Source organism: Homarus americanus, unplaced genomic scaffold, assembly GCF_018991925.1.
Source record: "Homarus americanus isolate GMGI-L3 unplaced genomic scaffold, GMGI_Hamer_2.0 scaffold41027, whole genome shotgun sequence".
NCBI lineage: Eukaryota > Metazoa > Arthropoda > Malacostraca > Decapoda > Nephropidae > Homarus > Homarus americanus.
Genome location: NW_024745073.1, coordinates 5,407,036 through 5,427,934, shown reverse-complemented (window position 1 = coordinate 5,427,934; position 20,899 = coordinate 5,407,036). Strand labels below are relative to the sequence as shown.

Genomic DNA, 20,899 nt, shown 5'->3' with positions numbered 1-20,899 from the left:
TGTTCCACAGGCACTTATATAATCCACAAGTCTTCATCTACTGTTACTACTACAACTACTGCTGCCACTACTATGCCAGGAACGGTATCTCGGCTTCATCCTTACGTAAGATTAAATTACTGTATCTTGGTACGTTGATAAACTCATAAGCTCAAATGCTGGGTATTAAAATGGAATGTTTGTGATTAGAATAATGCATAACCATATAGTTTATTCAGCCAACACTGATTAAGTTATTTTGATAAACAAACATCTCGGGCAAAAATTCCATCGTGATGACGCCGTATTCGAAAAATCACTTCGAGAAACGTGGTAATCATTAACACCAAACCCGCACACTGACAATAGGCTAAATAATACCAAATTAAAAAAAAAATATTATTTTTTCAAGAATGATTTTTTTGCTTTTGCTCAATATTAATAAAATAAAAGGAAATCCCATACAGCAAGAACCATTGCAAATTTCCTCCAACAATGACGAGGGGACTATTGATTGAATTTTAGTACCTCTTATTTCCCCGTCCAATTACTGTGATGCAGAGGAATAGTAATACAGACCCAGTACCACTAACTACATAGGAGCTGTTAGGTTGGGTTATCCTGGTGAAAGCGACTTTTATTCCTGCACTGTTATGTATATATAGTACGTACACATTGCATATTGTACTGCCTGTTACTTTACAATGTACATTGTTTGTATACTTAAACTATATATATTCATTGTTTGCATACCTGCACTCTATGCATACTTTGCGTATTTTACTTCCCACGAGAATACAATGCCCACTGTACGAATCACAATCTATGGCCAGCGTTCAGGGATATCTGAAACAGTTTCTACAAGAAGTTAACACACATCTCCACTTACTCTATATTCTACAAGAACCATACCTTTTTCATTATTTTGCGGAGAAACAGACAAACATTCACTTTATACATCCACATTTGCCTCGTGGATGTTGTACTGTTGCACCTTAACTAAGATTTATCAGCGCGTAGATTTAATACGTACACTAGTCAATAACATTTAAAAACTTAAATAAATGGATCTCTTGTGCTGAACACCTAGAGAATAGACGAGTAGTGCGTACCACCTCGCCCCGCCGACTCCAGTTCAGCACTAGACATGGCTGCTCCTGCTGACAGTTATATACTGACCTCGAAACTGACCTGCTCCTGCACCTCTTGTTTATGCTCACACGTGTTTGTCTGTTTTAGCTTCATGATTACATGGTGTACATATCTTGTACAAGGTTCTTCTTCTTCTATCTGCTGGATAAATAACGCCTTTGCTACACTATCACTCTAGTACCTGATTCATTTAACAAATTTACTAAGTTTTTCGTTAAAATAAGTTCATTTAGGAATTGATATACATCCTAGATAGATAGATAGATACAAGGTAAAATCGTCATATATAAGTTTACATTGATCCAGCTTATATTGTATATACATAGTGCAGTCGGCCTCATGAACACACACACACAGACACCACGCTCTTCCTGCACACAGACGCAAAGCCAGTTTTTGTAACTTAACAAAAAAGGTTTCCCATGATGCTATTTTTTTGGTTTTTCTTTTGTGTTGCACTAGATTTTACTCAGGTAATTTTTTTTTTATCCCTGGCAAATATGTAGGTCAGTTGTTGAAGTCTTCTATTTCATGGTGGCAGTGACCGTGAACCATGTCAGGTGGCTAGTTGATCGTGACTTTATGACCTGTGATAATGATAATGATATTGTTGTAACAGCATCTCTCTCTCTCTCTCTCTCTCTCTCTCTCCATAACAACATTTGTTTCTCCCTTTTTTTCGTTGTCATTTTCTCTCACAGAATCTTGATGACATGATAAGATAATAAAAGTCGAGGCAGTTTAGTTTAACAAATTTATTGACAAAGCTTGGAGTACAGTTTGACTATTTTGAGTAATTCAGTCAGGTCTTGACACTGAGGGTGGTATCACTTCTCACTGCCACGCAGGACAGAGGTTCATACACAAAGAAATATATCATATTCATTAACAGCTATATGGAGGCAGACGTAAACAAAAAATGAAACATGATAAGGTTAGGTTAGGTTAGGTTCTTTCAAGGGGGCAGGGATTGAAAGGTACTACTTAAATTAATCCCAATACTTGATATATTAGAACCACCTGAGATTTGGAAATAAAGGTAAAAAAAATGGAACACGGAAACTGGGATCATGTTAATTTGGGTTATCTAATCTCCCGGTAATCTTCAGGTTCAGGTAAACTTAATCTGTATTTTTAATATTACGGTCAGCTAGAGAGCCAAATATATTAAAGATCCAAGATGGCCGATATAGGAGCTTTAAAAAAAATAAGATTGGTTTTAGAGTCCAAGTATATCCTAAAATATTCACGTTGAACACTATAAACCGGACTACTTGTGATTATATCCATAACTCAGTAGTATTTTCCTTTTGTTAATATTTTTGTGAGTTTATTATATATCTGGCCAAAACGTTGGGCATTGTTTGACGTACAGTGTGTGTGTGTGTGTAGGTCAGCCACCACAAGCTGCCCACCTCCCGGGTCAACACACACCAAGTTTTTTCTCTCCCAGACCCGAATACAAAGGAGTTTTTTCCTCCTCCACTTGTTGTTCTTCTTCCTCGCACTTTTTCATACTCGGTTCCTTTAATTTTCTTCATTCCTGCCCCGTTACCATGACACGACACCATCCACAGATTAATGGCTCCTTTTTGCCGAAATGAATAATGACATCATCTTTTTATTTTAAATTTTCTTCTACTTCAGTCACTTCTTGTTTGAGTTAGCTCGTCCGTCATGAAGGTGTTACCCGCTGTGTTGGTGACCCCCTTATCTCTCTGCCTGTTACCTTTACCACTACTCCTCTCCCAGTACTTTCTTAACGGGTAGGTAGTTAAACAAAAACTTTAAAATGAAAAGAGAATTAACATAAGAGAGCGAATGTAAGAGACACAGAACATAGTAACAATAAGAGAAAACTAACACAAGCTACAAGTAATGTTATGTGAGAGCCGTGTTCTAGTTCCTCGTGCCTGATGCATATGACGAAGGCGCCTGGTGCGTGTGAAGATTTTGTGGAGGTGTACAATCGAACATTTTAATCCCAATAAGTGTGTACAGCTTGGCTTTTATCTGCAATGGCGATTAAGTTTGATATATTGGGTTTCCTGTATAAGCTTAACCCAGTCCAGTACTGATAGAGAGAGGTAATTGGGTCATGTTTTGCCGTGATGATCAAGTTCAGCCCTGTGTGAACGACGCAGAAAAACTGGTATCAAAAGTGAAGGGAAAAAACAGAGGAACTCCCCATTAAAAAAAGAAAAAAAGAAAAAGAAAAAACAACCCACGTAATCCAGACAGTCGTGTGGAGGGGGTGGGGGTGTATGTTAGACAGCTTTGAATTATCGTAGGTTATTGTTGTGTCATTCCGCTCCTCTGGTCGTCTTAAATTATTTTGTTAATATTATTCTTTTTTTTTTGCAATTACAAATCGTCTGTCATGTACCTGTAGTGTTTTGACTCAGCAGTCTCAAGAGTTGGTGTGGATGTCTATTGTTGTCTTGTTGTCAAACGCACCTAAACAACTTTTTTTTTTCTTTAGGGGATGGGACTTTAGGGGGTGAGAGGTGGGTTTAATGTTCCCGTTAGAGTATTAACTGGATAGCAGGTCAAAGAGAGAGATTTTACTGGGTCAGAGGTCAAGTGCTAGAAGGATCCATTTTTAAGGGGTAAAAAATAATATCAATAATACACATTGACTTAACAATAACTGGATACGTTGTTCACACAATCTTGGTGAACCCGGATCCAGCATCTTCTGTCTGTTCAGGTCGGTTTTGTGTCATTACGTTTCTCTTATCTAACAATTAAAATGTTGTGGAGGGGCAGCCAGGCAGAACACTTCAGGTGCTCTTACTGCCTCCCGACACTTGGTGGGTGGAACTTACATCTAAGGGATATTTTCTCAATCACCTAAAAAATAGGCCGTTAATTTTACCAAAGTTGACACGATACTGTGGGTGTGTGTGGATGTGTTTAATGTTGTGCGTCTGTGTGTACGTGTGTATGTGTGTTCTGTGTAAAGGTAATTAAATATATGTGGTATATAACGGATGATAAAAATTACAGATTTTTTTTAAAGATAAAAACCGACTAGTTTTTCTTTACTGTTGACAGATAAAACGATATATATATATATATATATATATATATATATATATATATATATATATATATATATATATATATATATATATATATATATATATATATATATATATATATATATATGGCCTTGGATATCTTATTTATATCCTTATCAAGTATCATAAAGCATAGACGCCGAGTAGATATCAGATAACAAAAGAGTTGCTGGGTGTGTGTGTACTGCACTGTACTGTGTGGGGCAGCAGTAAGTTAACATACTCGTATGTCAACTCAGATACTTAAAGACGGGATTAGTCAAAAACAGTTTTAAGCTCTTATCAAAGACTCACTACTCCCCTGAGGTATTCACGCTCTCACATACTCACATTCTTGACGACGTTATTCGTGTGGCAAGATTGAGTTCCTCCTGTACTGAAGCGAGTTGACGACGGGCCTTAATACATATTTAGTTTTCTCGTCCGCAATTGACATCTTGATCTACCCAGTGCTGTTCTCTCTTAAAAAGTGCATGACGAAGAGACACTCTGTAGCAAGGATTAGTGTGCAGTGTGCAAGATCTATGGACGTATACGTATTGATTTTACCAAGGACAACTTAACTTCTCAAGGACCACGTATTTACCAAGGACCTCGTGCACTGCAAGGACCCCGTCCCCGTATGTACCAAGGACCCCGAATATACCGTATAAAGAACCCTGTGTATACGAATGGCGCCGTATAAAACCCGGCAGTAGAAGTAACCGATAGCTGTAGTACATCCCTGCCAGGAAAGTGGAAATCGTTTTGCATCCCTGTCTGTTGTAAGGAGGTGGACGTAAGTGTTATCGTTGATTGCTGGGTACTGCTTATTACGATAGGGAAGTAACTCACTCTCTGTGACTTCAATAAACAAGGTGCTTTTAAGATAGCCTTTCAGAGATGATTATCAGCACTTTTCGGGTGGTTTAAATTAGTTACATATTGTCCAGTAATCTAGTGGTTATCATTCTGGGGTAAAGGCAACTTGTGATATCAGAATCATGGTACTCAATATGCACCACAAAATCTTGTCATATTCGTCACCATGTTGATTTTTTTTCCACAATGTTGATCCATTACAGACAAGCCCAGAAACATAAGAGCACAGACCGAGGCTTGATTACTGAAGCAAGATAGTACTGTGCTGTATTTACTGGAAGAAAGTCGTCTCAGTACTTAAGGTTGTGTATGTATGTATGTATGTATGTATGTATGTATGTATGTATGTATGTATGTATGTATGTGTGTGTGTGTATTGTATGTACTGTATGTATGTATGTATGTACTGTATGCACTGTATGTATGTATGTACTGCATGTACTGTATATATGTATGTATGTATGTATGTATGTAAAGTATATGAGAGCATTATAAGAGATGACATGATGGAACATTTACTACGAAACAACCTTGTAAGGGATTGCCAGCACGGTTTTATGCCGGGGGGCTCCTGCTTAACACAATTACTCAAGGTACTGGATATTTCTTTTTTCTTTTATCCTTTTCACCAAATGATCGGCTCGTCAGCCGCTTGGGCGATCGGTCATGTCTCTGTTACGCACTGTTGGCAAGTACTGGGCATGCACCGGCTCCTGAATGTATCTGAACCTGCTCTAGTGTTGGCCAAGTTTTGTTTTGAAAGAGTTCACACTCGGTGCCGTCACAACACTTTCTGGTAGATTGTTCAAAGAGTTCACAACTCTCAATCCGAAAAAGGTTGCCCTCACAGTTTTCTGGACTTGCGGCTTCTTCAATCTTGAGCTGTGATCCCTTGTGGGACGAGCGTCCGCCAGCTCCAAGTAAGGACACTCGACAGAGTAGTGCCCCTTGAGATGCTTATACACCTCAATTAGGTCGCCTCTTGCCCGTCTGTAGTATAAGCTTGGCAAGTTCAGGCGCTCCAATCTCTCAGGGTAGTTGAGGTGCCGAAGTGCAGGCACCAGTCTGTTAGCCCTCCTTTGAACATTTTCAACCAACTGACAGTCCCTAGCATATCTCGGGGACCAGATGGGGAAGCACTTCACTCCTGAAGATCGTCACGAGGGACGGACCGTCTAGATATCTGAACGACCTTCTTATAAGACCCAATAATTTATTTGCCTGATTTACCTTCTTCTCACAATGGCCCGAGAACTTCAACTCATTGTCAAAATACACACCTAGGTCCTTCTCACACACAGTCTCAACTAGTACATTTTCTTCATCCCGTTGGGACATATGATACGCCTCCTTACCGTTGGTACGCCCCAGGTGCATCCTCTTACACTTCGTGACATTGAATCTCAGCAACCATTCCTTCGACCATTCCTGGAGCCCACAGAGGTCCTTCTGCAGCTCTTCACAGTCCGCTTGGTTCTTAATTTCCCGAAGTAACTTGCCATCATCGGCAAACATTTGTATGGAGGAGTGTACAACGTCAGGCATATCATTTATGAAACAAACAAACAACAGCGGGCCCAATACACTACCCTGCGGTACCCCACTTGTTACAGGTACAGATGACGATTTCGTGCCATTAATCACCACACATTGCTTGCGGTCATGTAGAAAGTCTTCTATCCACGCTAGGACATTTCCCCGAATTCCGTACCCTTCCAGTTTGATTTTCAGCCTTTCGTGGGGTACACTGTCGAAAGCCTTGGCAAAATCTAGGTAAATATTGTCGATATTACCACCCCGTTCTAGAATATGGGTCCAAATATCCAATACCTTGAGCAATTGTGTCAAGCAAGAGCGCCCCGGCATAAAACCGTGTTGGCAATCTTTTACAAGGTTGTTTCGTAGTAGATGTTCCATCGCGGCATCTCTGATAATACTCTCAAGTACTTTACATATTATGCTGGTCAGGCTCACCGGTCTATAGTTGTTCGTGGAGTGACTATCGCCCTTCTTGAAGATAGGACTCACATAAGCCACTTTCCATTCACTGGGGACCATTTGTTCATCCAGGCATTTACAAAACAGAATCTTCAGGGGCTCTGCAAGCTCGTTGCACAGCTCTCTTAGCACTCTAGGATGCACCATGTCAGGTCCAGGACTCTTATGGACCTTTAGCCTGGACAGTTTATTTCTAATACCCTCTTCTGTGAACACAATGTGGGTCAGTGCTGTGTCGAACCGTCTGTCCTCAAACGCAGGAAGGTTAGTTGCATCCTCTCTTGTGAACACTGAGGAAAAGAAGCTGTTCAATGCCTCAGCTTTATCCTGGTCAGAATCTGCGTAACTACCATCTTCAAGCCTCAGGTCTGATACTCCTACTCGCGTTTTCAATTTCGACTTTGCATAGCGGTAAAACGCCTTTGGGTTTGACTTGACCTCGCGTGCAACCAGCCTTTGGAACTCCTTTTCAGCCCTCCTACACTCTATCTTTGCTTGGTTTCTGGCTCTTGCATACATCCTCCTGTCTTGCTCATCGTTTGACCCAACCCACGTCTTGAATTTCTGGGTTTTCTTCTTAATTTTGTCGACCGCCGCATGGTTCATGTGTAGGGATCCCCTCGTATTCCTAGAAGCACTGGGTTTGGTCTTGGGTATATATTTATCGATCAAATGGGTCATTTTACTAGTTATGATATTCAGCGTAGTGTCTGCGTTCTTGTACCTTAATAAGTCAGGCCAGTTGATACCCCTCATCTCTTCCCTCATCCCATTGTAATTTCCCTTGTAATATTTGCACCTTGGCCTGGCCTTATCTTGAACTAGGTAACAGTTAAATCTGAATGACAACACTGTATGGTGACTGGTGCCAACTGGGGCAAGGTGTTCCAGTTTGGCCACCATACCCTCCTCGTTTGTTATGATGAGGTCAAGTGGCTTGGGTGTTTGCTCCCCTCTGTAATGTGTCGGGTCTCTCACATGTTGGAACAGAAAATTATCTCTCAGAGTTTCTACAAAAAGAGTAGCAGGATTATTCAAGTCATTCGGGGTGGACTCGTTTCTCCAGTCGATGTCGCCGTAGTTAAAGTCCCCCATGATAAGGAGGTGGCTGGGGTTGAGCATCGCCGCATTGTTTATTAAGGTTCTTAAGTTCCTTTGATTTAGTGGGCCACAGTTTGGGGATCTGTAGATACACCCGACGATAAGTAAGTCCCCTCCCTTTAATTTAATTTTACACCACTTGGACTCTTCAAAAACATCCTCTCCCTGTACCCTCGCCTGGCTGGCTCTAAGGTCTTGCCTAGCGTAGATAACCACACCCCTCCTGCAGGATTCTTGAGTTAGGTTCGTAAATGAGTCATATCCAGCAATACTGAACTCACATTCCTCTGGGTCGATTCTCCTGTTCTTGTACAACAGTTCTACAACTCCTACAATATCTGGTTGGTGTACTCTTAGTAGTGTTTCAAACTCCTCTCTCTTATCAAGGAACGTGTCAGTATTAGTGTACATGACATTCAAGCCAGAATTTGTTCTCGGTAACGTCTCTGCTCTTAGTAATAAACCCGCTCCACCCACATTCTCAGAAGCTGCAGCATTTGCTAAGTACACTGTATTTTGCAGGGTGTGGTTAAAAATGTCATTGTTTACACGGCGCTCGTTCCCTCCTGTCCGGTAGGCTGAGCTGGTGCCGCCTCACGGGTGGGGGGTTGAGTGGGTGGAGGGTGCACTGCTGCCCCCTGGCCCTGTGTCGGCACACTTGTTTCCACTACCCTCCCCCTGAGTATAACCCATGTGCACCTGTCCCCGTTCCTCCTCGACTCCTCCCTCTTCTGTTTCAAGTCCTGCAGGAGTTTCTTGTGCTGTTCCCTCTGCATTACCGTGCGGTCTGGGTGAATAAATACATCCCGAAATGCCTCGCTCCTTGCTAAGTTTTTTGCCTGCCGGATAACTTGCCATTTCTCCTCCTCACTCACTAGTGTGATCCTGAGGTGGCGAGGCTTATCCCCCTGCTTTTGTCCCAGTCTCCTCACATCCTGAGGGGTTGCTGGAATCTTCAGAACCTCTGTGCAAATATTTTGAAACAGCACCTTGTCGTGTGTTTCCTTACTCACAGTTCCCTCTGCCTGGCTCTCTGGGACTCCAAAAACTATTACATTGTTCCTGCGCTGGAGCCGTTCCTGGTGTTCCTCCTCTCCCCTAACAGTAGGTGCGTTAATTTTCATATCTTCGACACACTTTTTCAGAGTCCCAATCTGCTGTAGAACCTGTACTGATTCTGCATTACTCTCCGCCCCCACCCCCCCCCCCGTGGTCCTCCTAATACGTCAGCATAACTCCTCTTAGCAACCACCTCCATTCTATTAGCTACTTCCTCAGTCTTAGCAAGGATCTCTTTCCCAACTTGCTCCAGTTTGTCAACCAGCCAAGTCCCTCTCCATTTCTTACTTCTTTCAGATCAGAGTTCATGATTCTGACTTGAATGTTAAAGTAATTTATCACAGTTTATTCTAATGCTATACGTATTTATTATGCACAGTCACATATCTACTGTACATGACTAGAATACTGATGATCGGTTGCCGTGTGATTTTATACGGCACCACCCCCAACTTCCAAGGTCAGCTCTCACTCCTCTCCTTGATAATCACCTGATTGTGTAAGATTTCGAGGAAGTTCCCTGTTCTATGCCGGCGAAAAACTTTGATTACTCATCAACAAATATTTCATATTTTTGGTGTTGAGTCCATGTACGTAAATATTTAAATGTTTGACGGTCGAATCGTGAAATATTTTATATTGTGTCGTAACAAGAATATTCCAGTGATGGTTGAATACGTCGTATTTTGGAGTAGAATGCTCCCCAGCAGGCCAATCAGTAGGCAAAACGGGTAGGCTGTGGCTCCATGACGGACCAATCAGAGACCAGGAAAAAGCAGACTGTAGTAGAAACAAGGAATGTCTAATAAGGAAGCACAACTCTCACACACACACAGAGTAAACTAAACAAATATGACCCAAAGAAAACGAGTTCAATTGCTATCATAGAAAACAATTTTTGTTTTACAAGTAATTATTATTCTCTTACGTTCTGTCGTAATGACACAAAATTATTTAACAATTAACGAACTAACTAAAATGAAAGTGGCAGGGTAAAGGATTTCGTTGGCCACACCATCACAATAAAGATTCGAAGAAAGAAGAGTAAGTTAGTGGGAGAGTTGTTTGGAGAAAAGTAAAGATAACTTGAGCCGGCGACCTTAGATATCATCTAGAATTTTAAATTACTGTGTAGCGTTTTAATCTCTTTGCAGACAGACAAAGAGCTATACCCACGTTGAGCCAGTATGTAATCTAATGTTGTGGTTAGATATATACATATAAAATTAAGTAACCATACTGACTAAACAATCATGTACGTCCCAATGGCAACAGTGTCGCCATCCTATCATTGAGGAGTACAACTATAAGGGATACCAAATGTTACCAACCTGCGCCCAGCTAAATACTTCCTTATTAGATATTCCTTGAGCAGAGGCTAGTGTTTACGTCCCCGGCCTTCTAAGTTCTGCGGAGCCTACAGCCCATCGTAAGTCAGCCTCCCTTAGTATCACTTACCATTGATATATGTAACGGATGGCCAAGAACCAAACGTTTCTCTTTGTTTTTTATATATGAGGAATAAGATTGAGGCCATGACAAGGTGACAATGAACGAGGTCGGAACTGTGGGGTTAAAATCCACCAACAACCCTTAAGTTACCCAGGAAATAGACAAGTACTTGAGTAATGAAATATGAATCTTTATTATAATTACGGGTGTTGTGTTGTTTTAGCGTCTTCATCTAAGTATTTGTTTTTATTGTAAATGATTTAGTTTTTCCACAGCAGGTATTTTTTATGAGTATTTTATCAATCTGGAACAATCCACGGGATATTAGTACGGTATTTTTCTTCTACAACTTCACACCAGATGAACCTTTGGTGCTTTTGAGAGTTGAAGTACCACTGAAATATGCCACATTTTGCAAGAAAGGGTCCAAGAATATTCAGTAATATTGCAGTAAACAGCTTCCACAGAAGTTAGGTTAGGTTGCTGTAATCTGCAATTTTACCGAATTTTCTATGATACTGGCTAAGAACAGAACTACCACCAGAAGTTTTTGATTTTGTTCACATTTTCCAACATTTACTAGACCCTAATAGAACCTGACCTAACCAACCAGAGAAACCTACCTAACCTAACTTCTGTTAATATTCGTCCATTGGCAGTCTGCAAGTTTCCAATTTTCAATATTTCAGACACAAAGACTATAAAAAAACAAATATATGACATCATATAATTTCTTGTGCAAATCAATATTTACGGAGTATCTCACAAATTTCTAGGAGTAATTTTCTGTACTCGCCATGTTGCCAGTCACTTGTCTCCTCTTCACGACATGACAACCAATGACCTTCAAGTATTGTGTCATGTGACTTGGCTGGCCAGTCATTTTGAAGCAGCCTTCCACTGTGCAATTTCAAAATTTGAAGGCTCATGATGGCGAGTAAAAGATGCTTTCCCCCTTATCTAGCTGTTATTCAGCGAGTTTATCAGAACAATAGTGAAGCAATCCAAATATTACAAGATCATGGTGTCCTACCATCATCAAGACTGTCCTAAATGTGGAAACTGTTTAGTTTTAAGAAAAGATAGAAATTCTTCTGTCTGTAACCATAAGCATACCAGATCGCCCAGCTGTATCCTCCACCACAGTAGCAGGTAATCTCTCAAACAAATGGTTAGTTTAGTTTTTTTTTTTTGTGTGTGTGTGTGTTTTATGGTGTTTTTACTCAAACCTGGCTGCCATTTTGGTACCATACCAATGAAAGCAACTTTGTTGAAGCAATATTGTGTAATTTACAAATTTTTGTGTACACTAGGGTTTGCTCGATTGTAAACAAGCTGAGCAGTCGACAACATGTGGTGATTCAGCAGATTTTTCGGAGGAGTATTTACCATAAATAATTAATTTCTTCACATTCAAAGCATGTAGAGATTTAACATTAGTGTCATATGATCAGTTTCTCACCATGTTTTACCCTGCAATTTTCCTCATTCTTCTTGCCCTGCCCACTACAGGTGATTTATGATCTTATAGAAAAAATAAATAAATAAAAATAAATACTTATAATTAAATAAAAAGTTGTTGCCTCTTTTAAAATACTTACTACAATATAATGATAAGAACATCTGTGGGAAAAAATGACCAAAATCGAGCATCTCCTTCTGGTGGTAGTGCTGTTCTCAGAAATTTCCTTTTCTTGTACCACCAAGTATTATATACAGGAACTGTAATAGACTCAGTGTTGCCATAGTAAGTGGTGTGTTCCCTTTAAATCTCTATATTATCATCAAACCCACTTACCGGTGTTAATAGGAATTTTGCTGTGAAAGATTGTCACTAGTCATGTTACTGTTTGTAGTGATAAGCATTGTTGCTTATAAATACATAGAGTAATAAAAAAAAACTGTAAATGATAATATTAATTTAGATTTGCTCAGAGCTAAAGGGCTGCTTGGTATTGAGAGTACAAAACTGGCAAAGTCTTGCAGAGAGGAAAGATTAGAAAGAAAATATGAATAACAACATTTACAGAAAATTGGAATACCAAAATCCAATCCAAGTTTTGTCAAAAGGTGTATAACTTAGTCCTGTGAGTTAAATAATAGTTGGATATATCCTGAGGGTGGCTGTAATTGTCCATGTTGTGAATTTACACAATAGATGTTAAAACTTATATATTAGCTTCATCTCTCTCCTTACAACACAACAGCCACAGCCTACTAGACTTTCCTCTCTCTCATTACAGTGACAACAGTGGAAGGCGGAGACGTAAATGTCCAGAAGGAGATGATGGGTAAACGCAAGTGATAGCGTTTGTGACCCCCCTAATATTAATAGTCTGGCTGGCTGAGAATCTCAATTTACTCTCCTGTGATAATTGCTTAAGCTGTTCACCTCACAGAAAGACAATACAGTATATACTGGTTATGTGATTTTATTTCTTGCTTGTAGTGACACATTCCTTTTATATGAATTTTTTGTGTGGGTGACTCAACATGGTTTTGTTTTGTTTGGAATACTTGTATTTATAGTGGACACTGGTTGTGCAGAATTGGACACTAGAGGAACAGTTTTGTAGAACAAAATTCTAAGAACACTTTATAACTACTGTACTGTACTTTAAGTGAAGTTGACCATCACTGGTATTCTCTGAATTAATACATTCCAAAACTACATACCGGTACTGGGTAATTGTTGAAAATGTGGTCAGCAGCAAATGGTCCCATCAGTGGCAAGCACGGACCCCTCGTGGGTGCCGTTGATCAAGGAACTTCATCTACGCGTTTCTTGGTAAGTTGTTCATTATTATTGTGTCACATACTGTGTAGAATGGGTTAGCCAAGGAAATTTAAGATATTCTGTTTGAGAATTGTTGCAATAGCATTAGTTAGGATGGTGTAGGATGGTGTTTTTCACTTCCTTTTACCTGTATCAAAGCTCCTACTTGCCATCTCTCAAATTCTTATTCATATTCAGTACAGTACTGTCCTCCCATATTGAAAACAGTCAATACCTGCCAGGTGATTCATCTGTATATTCTTGAAACATTTGAATTATGCATCACTTACACATCATCAAGTTTTGAAGACCAGTAGTGATACTGAAGACCTGTGCTTGTCTTTTGGTTCTCATTTGACCAGGGAATTTAAATACTGTACTTTAATGTTGCTGAATAATGACAGTTGTTACATTTATTATTAAAGCTACAGTATTTACTTTTTTTTAACAAACTGGAAAAGTTATGATAGAATGATAGAAGTAATACTGTGCAGATGCAGAAATAATTTGTTAGCTCTTTTTTATATATTTTTTGCCTGTTATTGTGGCTTTTTTACTATGACTCAAATACATTAATGCTGGTATTCCTTACAAAAAAATCCTTGTGCCACTTATTACTTTCATTCGGAGGAATTTTTCTTTCCTCTACTACTTTGCATAAAAAATTCTTTGCACTGGAAAGATAAAATGCTCTATTAGTAGCTCTGTTCCCCCACGAAAAGCAGTGTATCTACAGTTGGTTTATTGGAACCTCATAATTGGCATAAATATAACAATAGACACAGGAAACTGTTTTAAAAATGGTTATCATTATTCAGCACAATCAACCAACATAGTAGACAATGAAATTGTATAAAAAAAGTTTTTGGAGGGGTGGTCCAAATATTTCATTCAAATTCCAACAATTTGTCCTGTTCAAAGGAAGAATCTCACACCATGGAGAGAAGGAATTTTTCTTGAATATGAATTTTATTCAAGGATTCTTTCCAAGTGTCTGTCAGTGGAAAGAATGTTTTAGGAGTACAGTACGGTATTGTACTGTACCAGCATAAGTATTCTCAGTAATTTTCTGCCACGAGACACGAACCTTGCAGCTTTGGAAATTTGGACATAGAAGGCCAGTCATTGGCAATAACTGAGGCAATGTCAACCATCTTACACAAACCTCTGCCACTTTCTTCCGCTAGGTGTTTTCTGCAGTGACGGGAGAAGTGTTGACGTACCATCAAGAGGAAGTGGCTCAACTTTACCCTAAGGAGGGCTGGGTGGAGCAGGACTCCAATGCACTTCTGAAATCTGTCTTGACGTGTATTGAAAAGACAGTCGAGAACCTAAGGTGTGTCGAGTCATATTGATGTGTACTGTCGATTTTCCTTGTAGGTCTTCTTCCTGCTGTATTTAATGCTAATATATATCAGAGGTGTCAGAATAATTTATTCTGGATCAAAAAAAAGATCCTGGTTTGTATACATTTTGAATGAGTTAATATATTTCAATAGCTTTACCACTTCAATTATAAAGTACAGTAGTGTGAATTTATAGACTTATCTTCTTAAATACAGTATTTTAAATATTATATTTGATGAACTGAATGTATGATTACTTGCCTGATAAGATGTCTGGAATTTTTGTCTTTTAATAACAGGACGTTAGAGATTGATCCTGCAGACATCAAAGCCCTTGGGATAACCAATCAGCGGGAGACAACAGTAGTATGGGACAAGACGACTGGAAAACCTCTCTACAAAGCTATTGGTTGGTGCTCTCAAACTTGTAAATTACAATATCAATACCTCTCGCACTCTCTTATGTGTATATATATATATATATATATATATATATATATATATATATATATATATATATATATATATATATATATATATATATATATATATATATATATATATATATATATATATATATATATACATATACATATACTATATATATATTCCTCTGCTTATGACGGGGTTAAGGACCCAAATCCAGGTATTAAGTCTAATTGGTCATAAGTTGAAAATGTGAAAATAATACATAGAAAATCTAAAATGGGTCTCTCTTTCTCTTCTCAGCACCACAAAACTCTCACTTTTAATCTTGCCAGCCATTTTAAATGGAATTACAAATGAAAATTTTTTCAGTACACTGCGCAATCACTGACGTCAGGACTCAAAAATACGTAATTTGAAAAAAAAATTGGTACGACTGGGGCGGTCGTAAGTCGAGTAGGTAGTAAGTTGAGGAGTGACTATACAGTCTCTCCTCGACTTACGACAGGGTTCCGTCCCGACGACCAGGTCGTAAGTCAAATTGGTCGCAAGTAGAAAAGGCGAAAATAAAACATAGAAATTCTAAACTGGGTGTCTCTTTTTCGTCTCCGCACTTGAGAACTCTCACTTTTATGCTTGCCAACCATTTTAAAGGAAATTACAAACAAAAATTTTGTCAGTACACAGCGCGATCACTAACGTCGGGACTCGAAAATACGTAATGTGAAAAATATTTTATACGACCGTGGCCGTCGTATGTCTGGGTTGTCGTAAGTCGGTATATGTCATAAGTCGAGGAGAGACTGTATACAGTATAATTATTCAATGCGTATATAGTAATCTCTTGGTTAGCCAGAATCTTTGATCTCCAGAGTCCTCCAATAGCCCACAAAAATTAGCATTCTGAGAAATTGGGGGTAAAATCTCTCCAGTCCTGGACATGGGAATGAACTTCCAAAGTTTGCTTCATACGCATTTCTGGAAAATTCCAAGAAAATCTCCCTATTCCGGGCATGGGAAAGTATCTCCAAGAGTTTGCATCATCTTTCCAATGTGATTGCCGGGTGTGTGCTCAGAATGCTCATGAGTTACGATTGGCCATTATTGTCATGTACAGTAACTGCATGAAATGCCTATGATTGAGTGATGTATCTCGCAGCCTATCTCCTCAAACTCTTGCATCATAATGCTTTTAGTTCCTTGTCTGCTGTCATTGTACAAGCTTGTTCGGTCTCTCTGCTGTTTTCACATACGATCTCTGTTTTGTCGTACAGTACTGTTCATTACTATACCAACCAAACATACTGTTAAGGCAGTGTTACCGTAAGACGTAAAAAGTGATTACAGTTACAGATATAGCACTGTACTGTAACTGTACATTCAGTAAGTGTAAAAGTACCATATGTATAGTACAGTACTGAACATATCAGAGTGGATAGTGTGTAGAGGTGCATGTACAGTATACTGTATGTATACAGTAAAGCCCCCGATAACGATGGTTCAACTAACGAAGATTTATACCTAAGACCCTGGTTAATTTAGACCCAATTCAATTTACGCCATTATTTTCTTCATATTTAAGGCGAAATTAAAAAATATATTTTACATTTTTGTATAAGTAATGACTAAATCCCGATATTATAAAAAGAACACGCCTTGCGCACGGTGGCTGCCGGGCTTGTTAGTGGTGACGCCAGCATCACTAGTATAAACAATCGCATCTGAACAGGAAAAGGAGAAAAACTTTTTCAGGTTTCTTACAACATTTTTGTATCCCTCTTCAACATGAGCAAGAGATCAAGTGATGGTAGTGTTGTTTCAAAAGCTAATAGAAAGTGTATAAGCTAAGCCGAGAAACTAGAGGTGTTAAAACGATATGAAAAAGGTGTTAGGTCTGTGGATATTATATGGAGCAAGCAATAAACATACCGTATATGAAGTGGATCCATTAACAGAACAAAGCATTAAAATTTAAATACGTAAACACAAATGACTACATAAAGATGTACAGTATACAGTAATGAGAAAAGAAAGCAGCTGTGCAAGGTTCTTTCGACAGCTATATTATTTGAAGGCCTAAACCGTCAAATTCAGCATCATAAGCAGCTTCAACAACAACTTCAGGTTCAGTAACAGTTTCAGCAACAGCTTTATGGAAAGCTACAGCTTCAGCCAGAGTTGAACCTGAAGACTTCATCATCTGAGTAAAAACTCGCACAATATTTATTGGGTGTCCTTATGTTTTAGACTTTACCACCATTGGTGAGTATAAGTTTTGTTTTACGTTCGTAAACATTATTTAAAACATATATGAATAGTAATTAAGTGTTGCTTTCATATTCATATGTAGAGAAATGACGATATGTTTTCACATGTACGCACTTACTGTACATACGTTGGCGTTCCCAATCGTCTCGCTCTATTTCTTTACCATTAGTGACTAGCTACTTCTAGTGTTCCATTTATTAACATTAAATAACATTACTTAACCCTTAAGCCCCGGGTTAAGGTGCTCCTGGCAGTAAACCCCCCCCCCCGCGGGGTTAAATCGGGAAAACATTGACTTTTCCAAAAATAATAATAAAAAATGGCGGGAAAATAGGCAGACGTTCTGGAACGTCACCCGGGGCCTAAGGGTTAAAACATACAGGTATTCAATTTTTTTACATTAAGTTCACCTCAGCTACAACCAGGGTCTTATTTTCTTCAGTTTCTTATGTAGAACCATCGTCACTCTCGAAAACATTGCCATCTTGTCTCGTCGTGTGTGTTTTAATATTCTATGTATTATTAATGAATTGTATTGTTCATTTCGCACATATAAAGATTAATCCAATCAAATACATATTCAGTAATAAACAATAATGAATCTCTTGTACATATTCTTAAAAAGATAAATGATGCGGTATCCTTAGATGCGCACGTATATGTTGGCATTCCCAATCCATCTCTTTTTTTTTCTTTTTCTTTTTTCCCCGTTAGTGGTTAGCTACTTCTATTGTTCCATTTATTAACATTAAATAACATTACTTAAAAAGAGATATTCATTTTCCACATTAATTTTATTACAGCTACAACCAAGGTCTTTTTTTTTTTTCATTTTCTCGTGTAGAAATATCGTCCCGGACTCCCGGCTGTAAACACAAACGAAAACAATGGCATCCCATCTCCTCTCGTGTGACCATATTATTATTCATTTATATTGTATAAGGTGCATTCAGAAACATTATTTAATGGATATAGTTTGCAATATTCATTAATTGTATTATTTTGGGTGGAAAAGAGGGTAAAAAGCCTCACAAAGGATATGAAAAGGTCACACTTGGGAACGCATCTCATTATTATTGCTTTATTTTAATGATAATTAGTGATTCGCAATACGATGATTCACCTTACACTGCAATATTGGAGGACACATTACCGTCGCTATTCGAGGCTTTACTGTAGTGCATTACAGTAATACAACCCTTCCTTGATGGAGGGAGAGGAGAGTGTCAGTTAGTAACACCTGCTACAAGAGATGGTACAGGACAGAGGTAGGCCATCCTATGTCTTTATTTCTCCAAATGGCTTGCTTATATCACGCTCAAGATGACAGCATCTGCTGATGTGTCCAGTATACTGTATATAGTGTATACAGTAATATACTTGTACTGTATATTTTGTTTATTCAATTTTCAATTTCAATTGTTTATTCCTTGATAGAGGAAGCGGGATCCTAGTGCTGTCACGAGGTACCCCTGTACAATGACACCAGAAGCATCTGGCAAGTGTGACAAGTATATACAGTATAAATATTATAAAGGGGCTTACTAAAGCTTAAGGAAGGAAGGATATTCCTTTAACACATAATCAATATTATTTACAAAATATCTGGCCAGTATGGGGAGGATCATCGTGTCTCCATCAGGGGGTCGTGGAGTGGTGGTCCAGCAGGCGTCACGGAAGCGTTGTGCGTGGGGACATCTTAGGAGGTAGTGGAAAAGGGTGCTGCTGTCGGGTCTTCTGCATAATGCACAAGAGCGTTGCTCAGGGGATGCGGGGATACCAATATCCCAAGCAAACTCATACCCAATGATGATACGGGCAGCAATAACATCCCCTTTCCGCGACCCTTTCCCGTAGACGTACGAGAGGTCAGGAAGTTTACGGAGGACATCGTACCAGGTGGGCGGGGAGTCCAGGGGGATGGCTGCTTCCCGAGCTTCTCTCTGTTTGCGGCGAATTTGGGTCCTAATCTGTAAGAGTGTTCGAGGAACAACGTAGTCAGGTGTGGCCTTGTTGCAGCCAGTCTTGGCAAGGCCATCTGCTGCCTCATTCCCCAAGATACCGACATGACTGGGTATCCATAGGAATGTCACAGGACGGCCTGCATCCTGAAGTGTGGATGTTAATTTTGTTTATTTACAATATACAGTGGTCCCTCGGTTAACGAACTCAATCCGGTCCAGCAGGCTGTTCGTTAACCGAAAAGTTCGTTAACCGAAACCATTGTTTCAATGGGTTTTTGGGTAATTGGTTCCAGCTCACCGAAAATTGCCTAAATTCAACAAAAATGGTAGAAAAGTTCACTTACTTTGAGGTGTGTATGTAGAAGGCTCCTGGATGATGATGATGATGATGATGGGAATTAGAATGGGGGTGGAGGAGAAGGAAGAAGAGAAGGCATTGGGGCAGAAGAGAAGTCACCCCATGGCACCATTTCTCCCATAAAATTTTAGTTCTCTTGGTGTATTTCAAGATTATTTTCTTTAAATCAACACTGCACTGCATTATATATTGTCAATATGTAAAATATATTTCAAAATGACCAATAATTTGCTTGGAAACACAGAAAAAAGCATTTAGTTGAAGAGTCTCAAGCAAGATGTTACCTCCAGTGAAAACAGAGAGAGACTAACGCCTGTTTGCTGTGTTAAGAGGCTGGATGCCGCACATTAAACTAGTCACTTTACCTTCAATTATGTTCAATAATTGTTAAAATGACTAAAAAATTGAATATTAAACTTTTAAAATTATTGAATAGTATAAACTTCTTGATATTTACTAAAATAGTAAGGAATTTAAGCCCTAGAACCGATTAATGTATTGGCGGACTGATACTAAAGCTGGTTGCCCGGCTAGTGCAAGCGAAAACATGTTGAGGTCGGTTCGTAAGAAATTCGTTAACCGAATTTTTGTTCGTTAACCGAATTGAAGATTCTTATGGAAGGCAGTTGGTTAACCGAAATTTCGTTAACCGAGGCGTTCGTTAACCGAGGGATCACTGTATTGTATACGTACTACTGTACAGTGGTGTTCACGTAAATAAATACAGCTCTGTCTGCCCACGAGAGATGCGCAGTTTAGAATCTCAGAAGACTTCTCCATAACAGTAGTACAGGTTGACAACTCTTTATCCGAAATTCCGAAAACCGAAAAGCTCTGAAAACCAAAAGTTTTTTTTTATGGGACAATTTTTTTTGTTTTTTTTTTTCTTTTTTTTTTTTGTTTCTTTTTTTTTCTTTTTTTAAACAGGGATTAGCCCACCAGGGCATAGATCACTGACCCACATCGGAGCCTGGGGGGCGAAAATGTAATAGTAATAATAATTATAATAATAATTATTCATAGTAAAATAAAAATTTTAATAAAAAATACACCAAAATAAAATAATAATGATAACA

At 38.9% G+C, this 20,899-nt stretch overlaps 1 protein-coding gene across 3 annotated transcripts in view; it reads left to right on the top strand.

Annotated features, from left to right (window-relative positions):
- Positions 1 to 20,899, top strand: part of LOC121878446 (glycerol kinase-like) — a 47,122-nt gene that overhangs the window by 287 nt on the left and 25,936 nt on the right. The window contains exons 2-6 of one of the 3 annotated variants that reach the window (XM_042384677.1): positions 11 to 105; positions 12,929 to 12,976; positions 13,215 to 13,473; positions 14,649 to 14,797; positions 15,107 to 15,216. In XM_042384677.1, the coding sequence (XP_042240611.1) occupies positions 13,384 to 13,473; positions 14,649 to 14,797; positions 15,107 to 15,216 (349 nt within the window). In that variant the 5' untranslated portion in view covers positions 11 to 105; positions 12,929 to 12,976; positions 13,215 to 13,383. Of the gene's footprint in view, positions 1 to 10; positions 106 to 4,438; positions 4,993 to 10,495; positions 10,663 to 12,928; positions 13,474 to 14,648; positions 14,798 to 15,106; positions 15,217 to 20,899 lie in introns of those variants that run through there. The other 2 variants (XM_042384679.1, XM_042384676.1) reach the window with 2 other exon arrangements.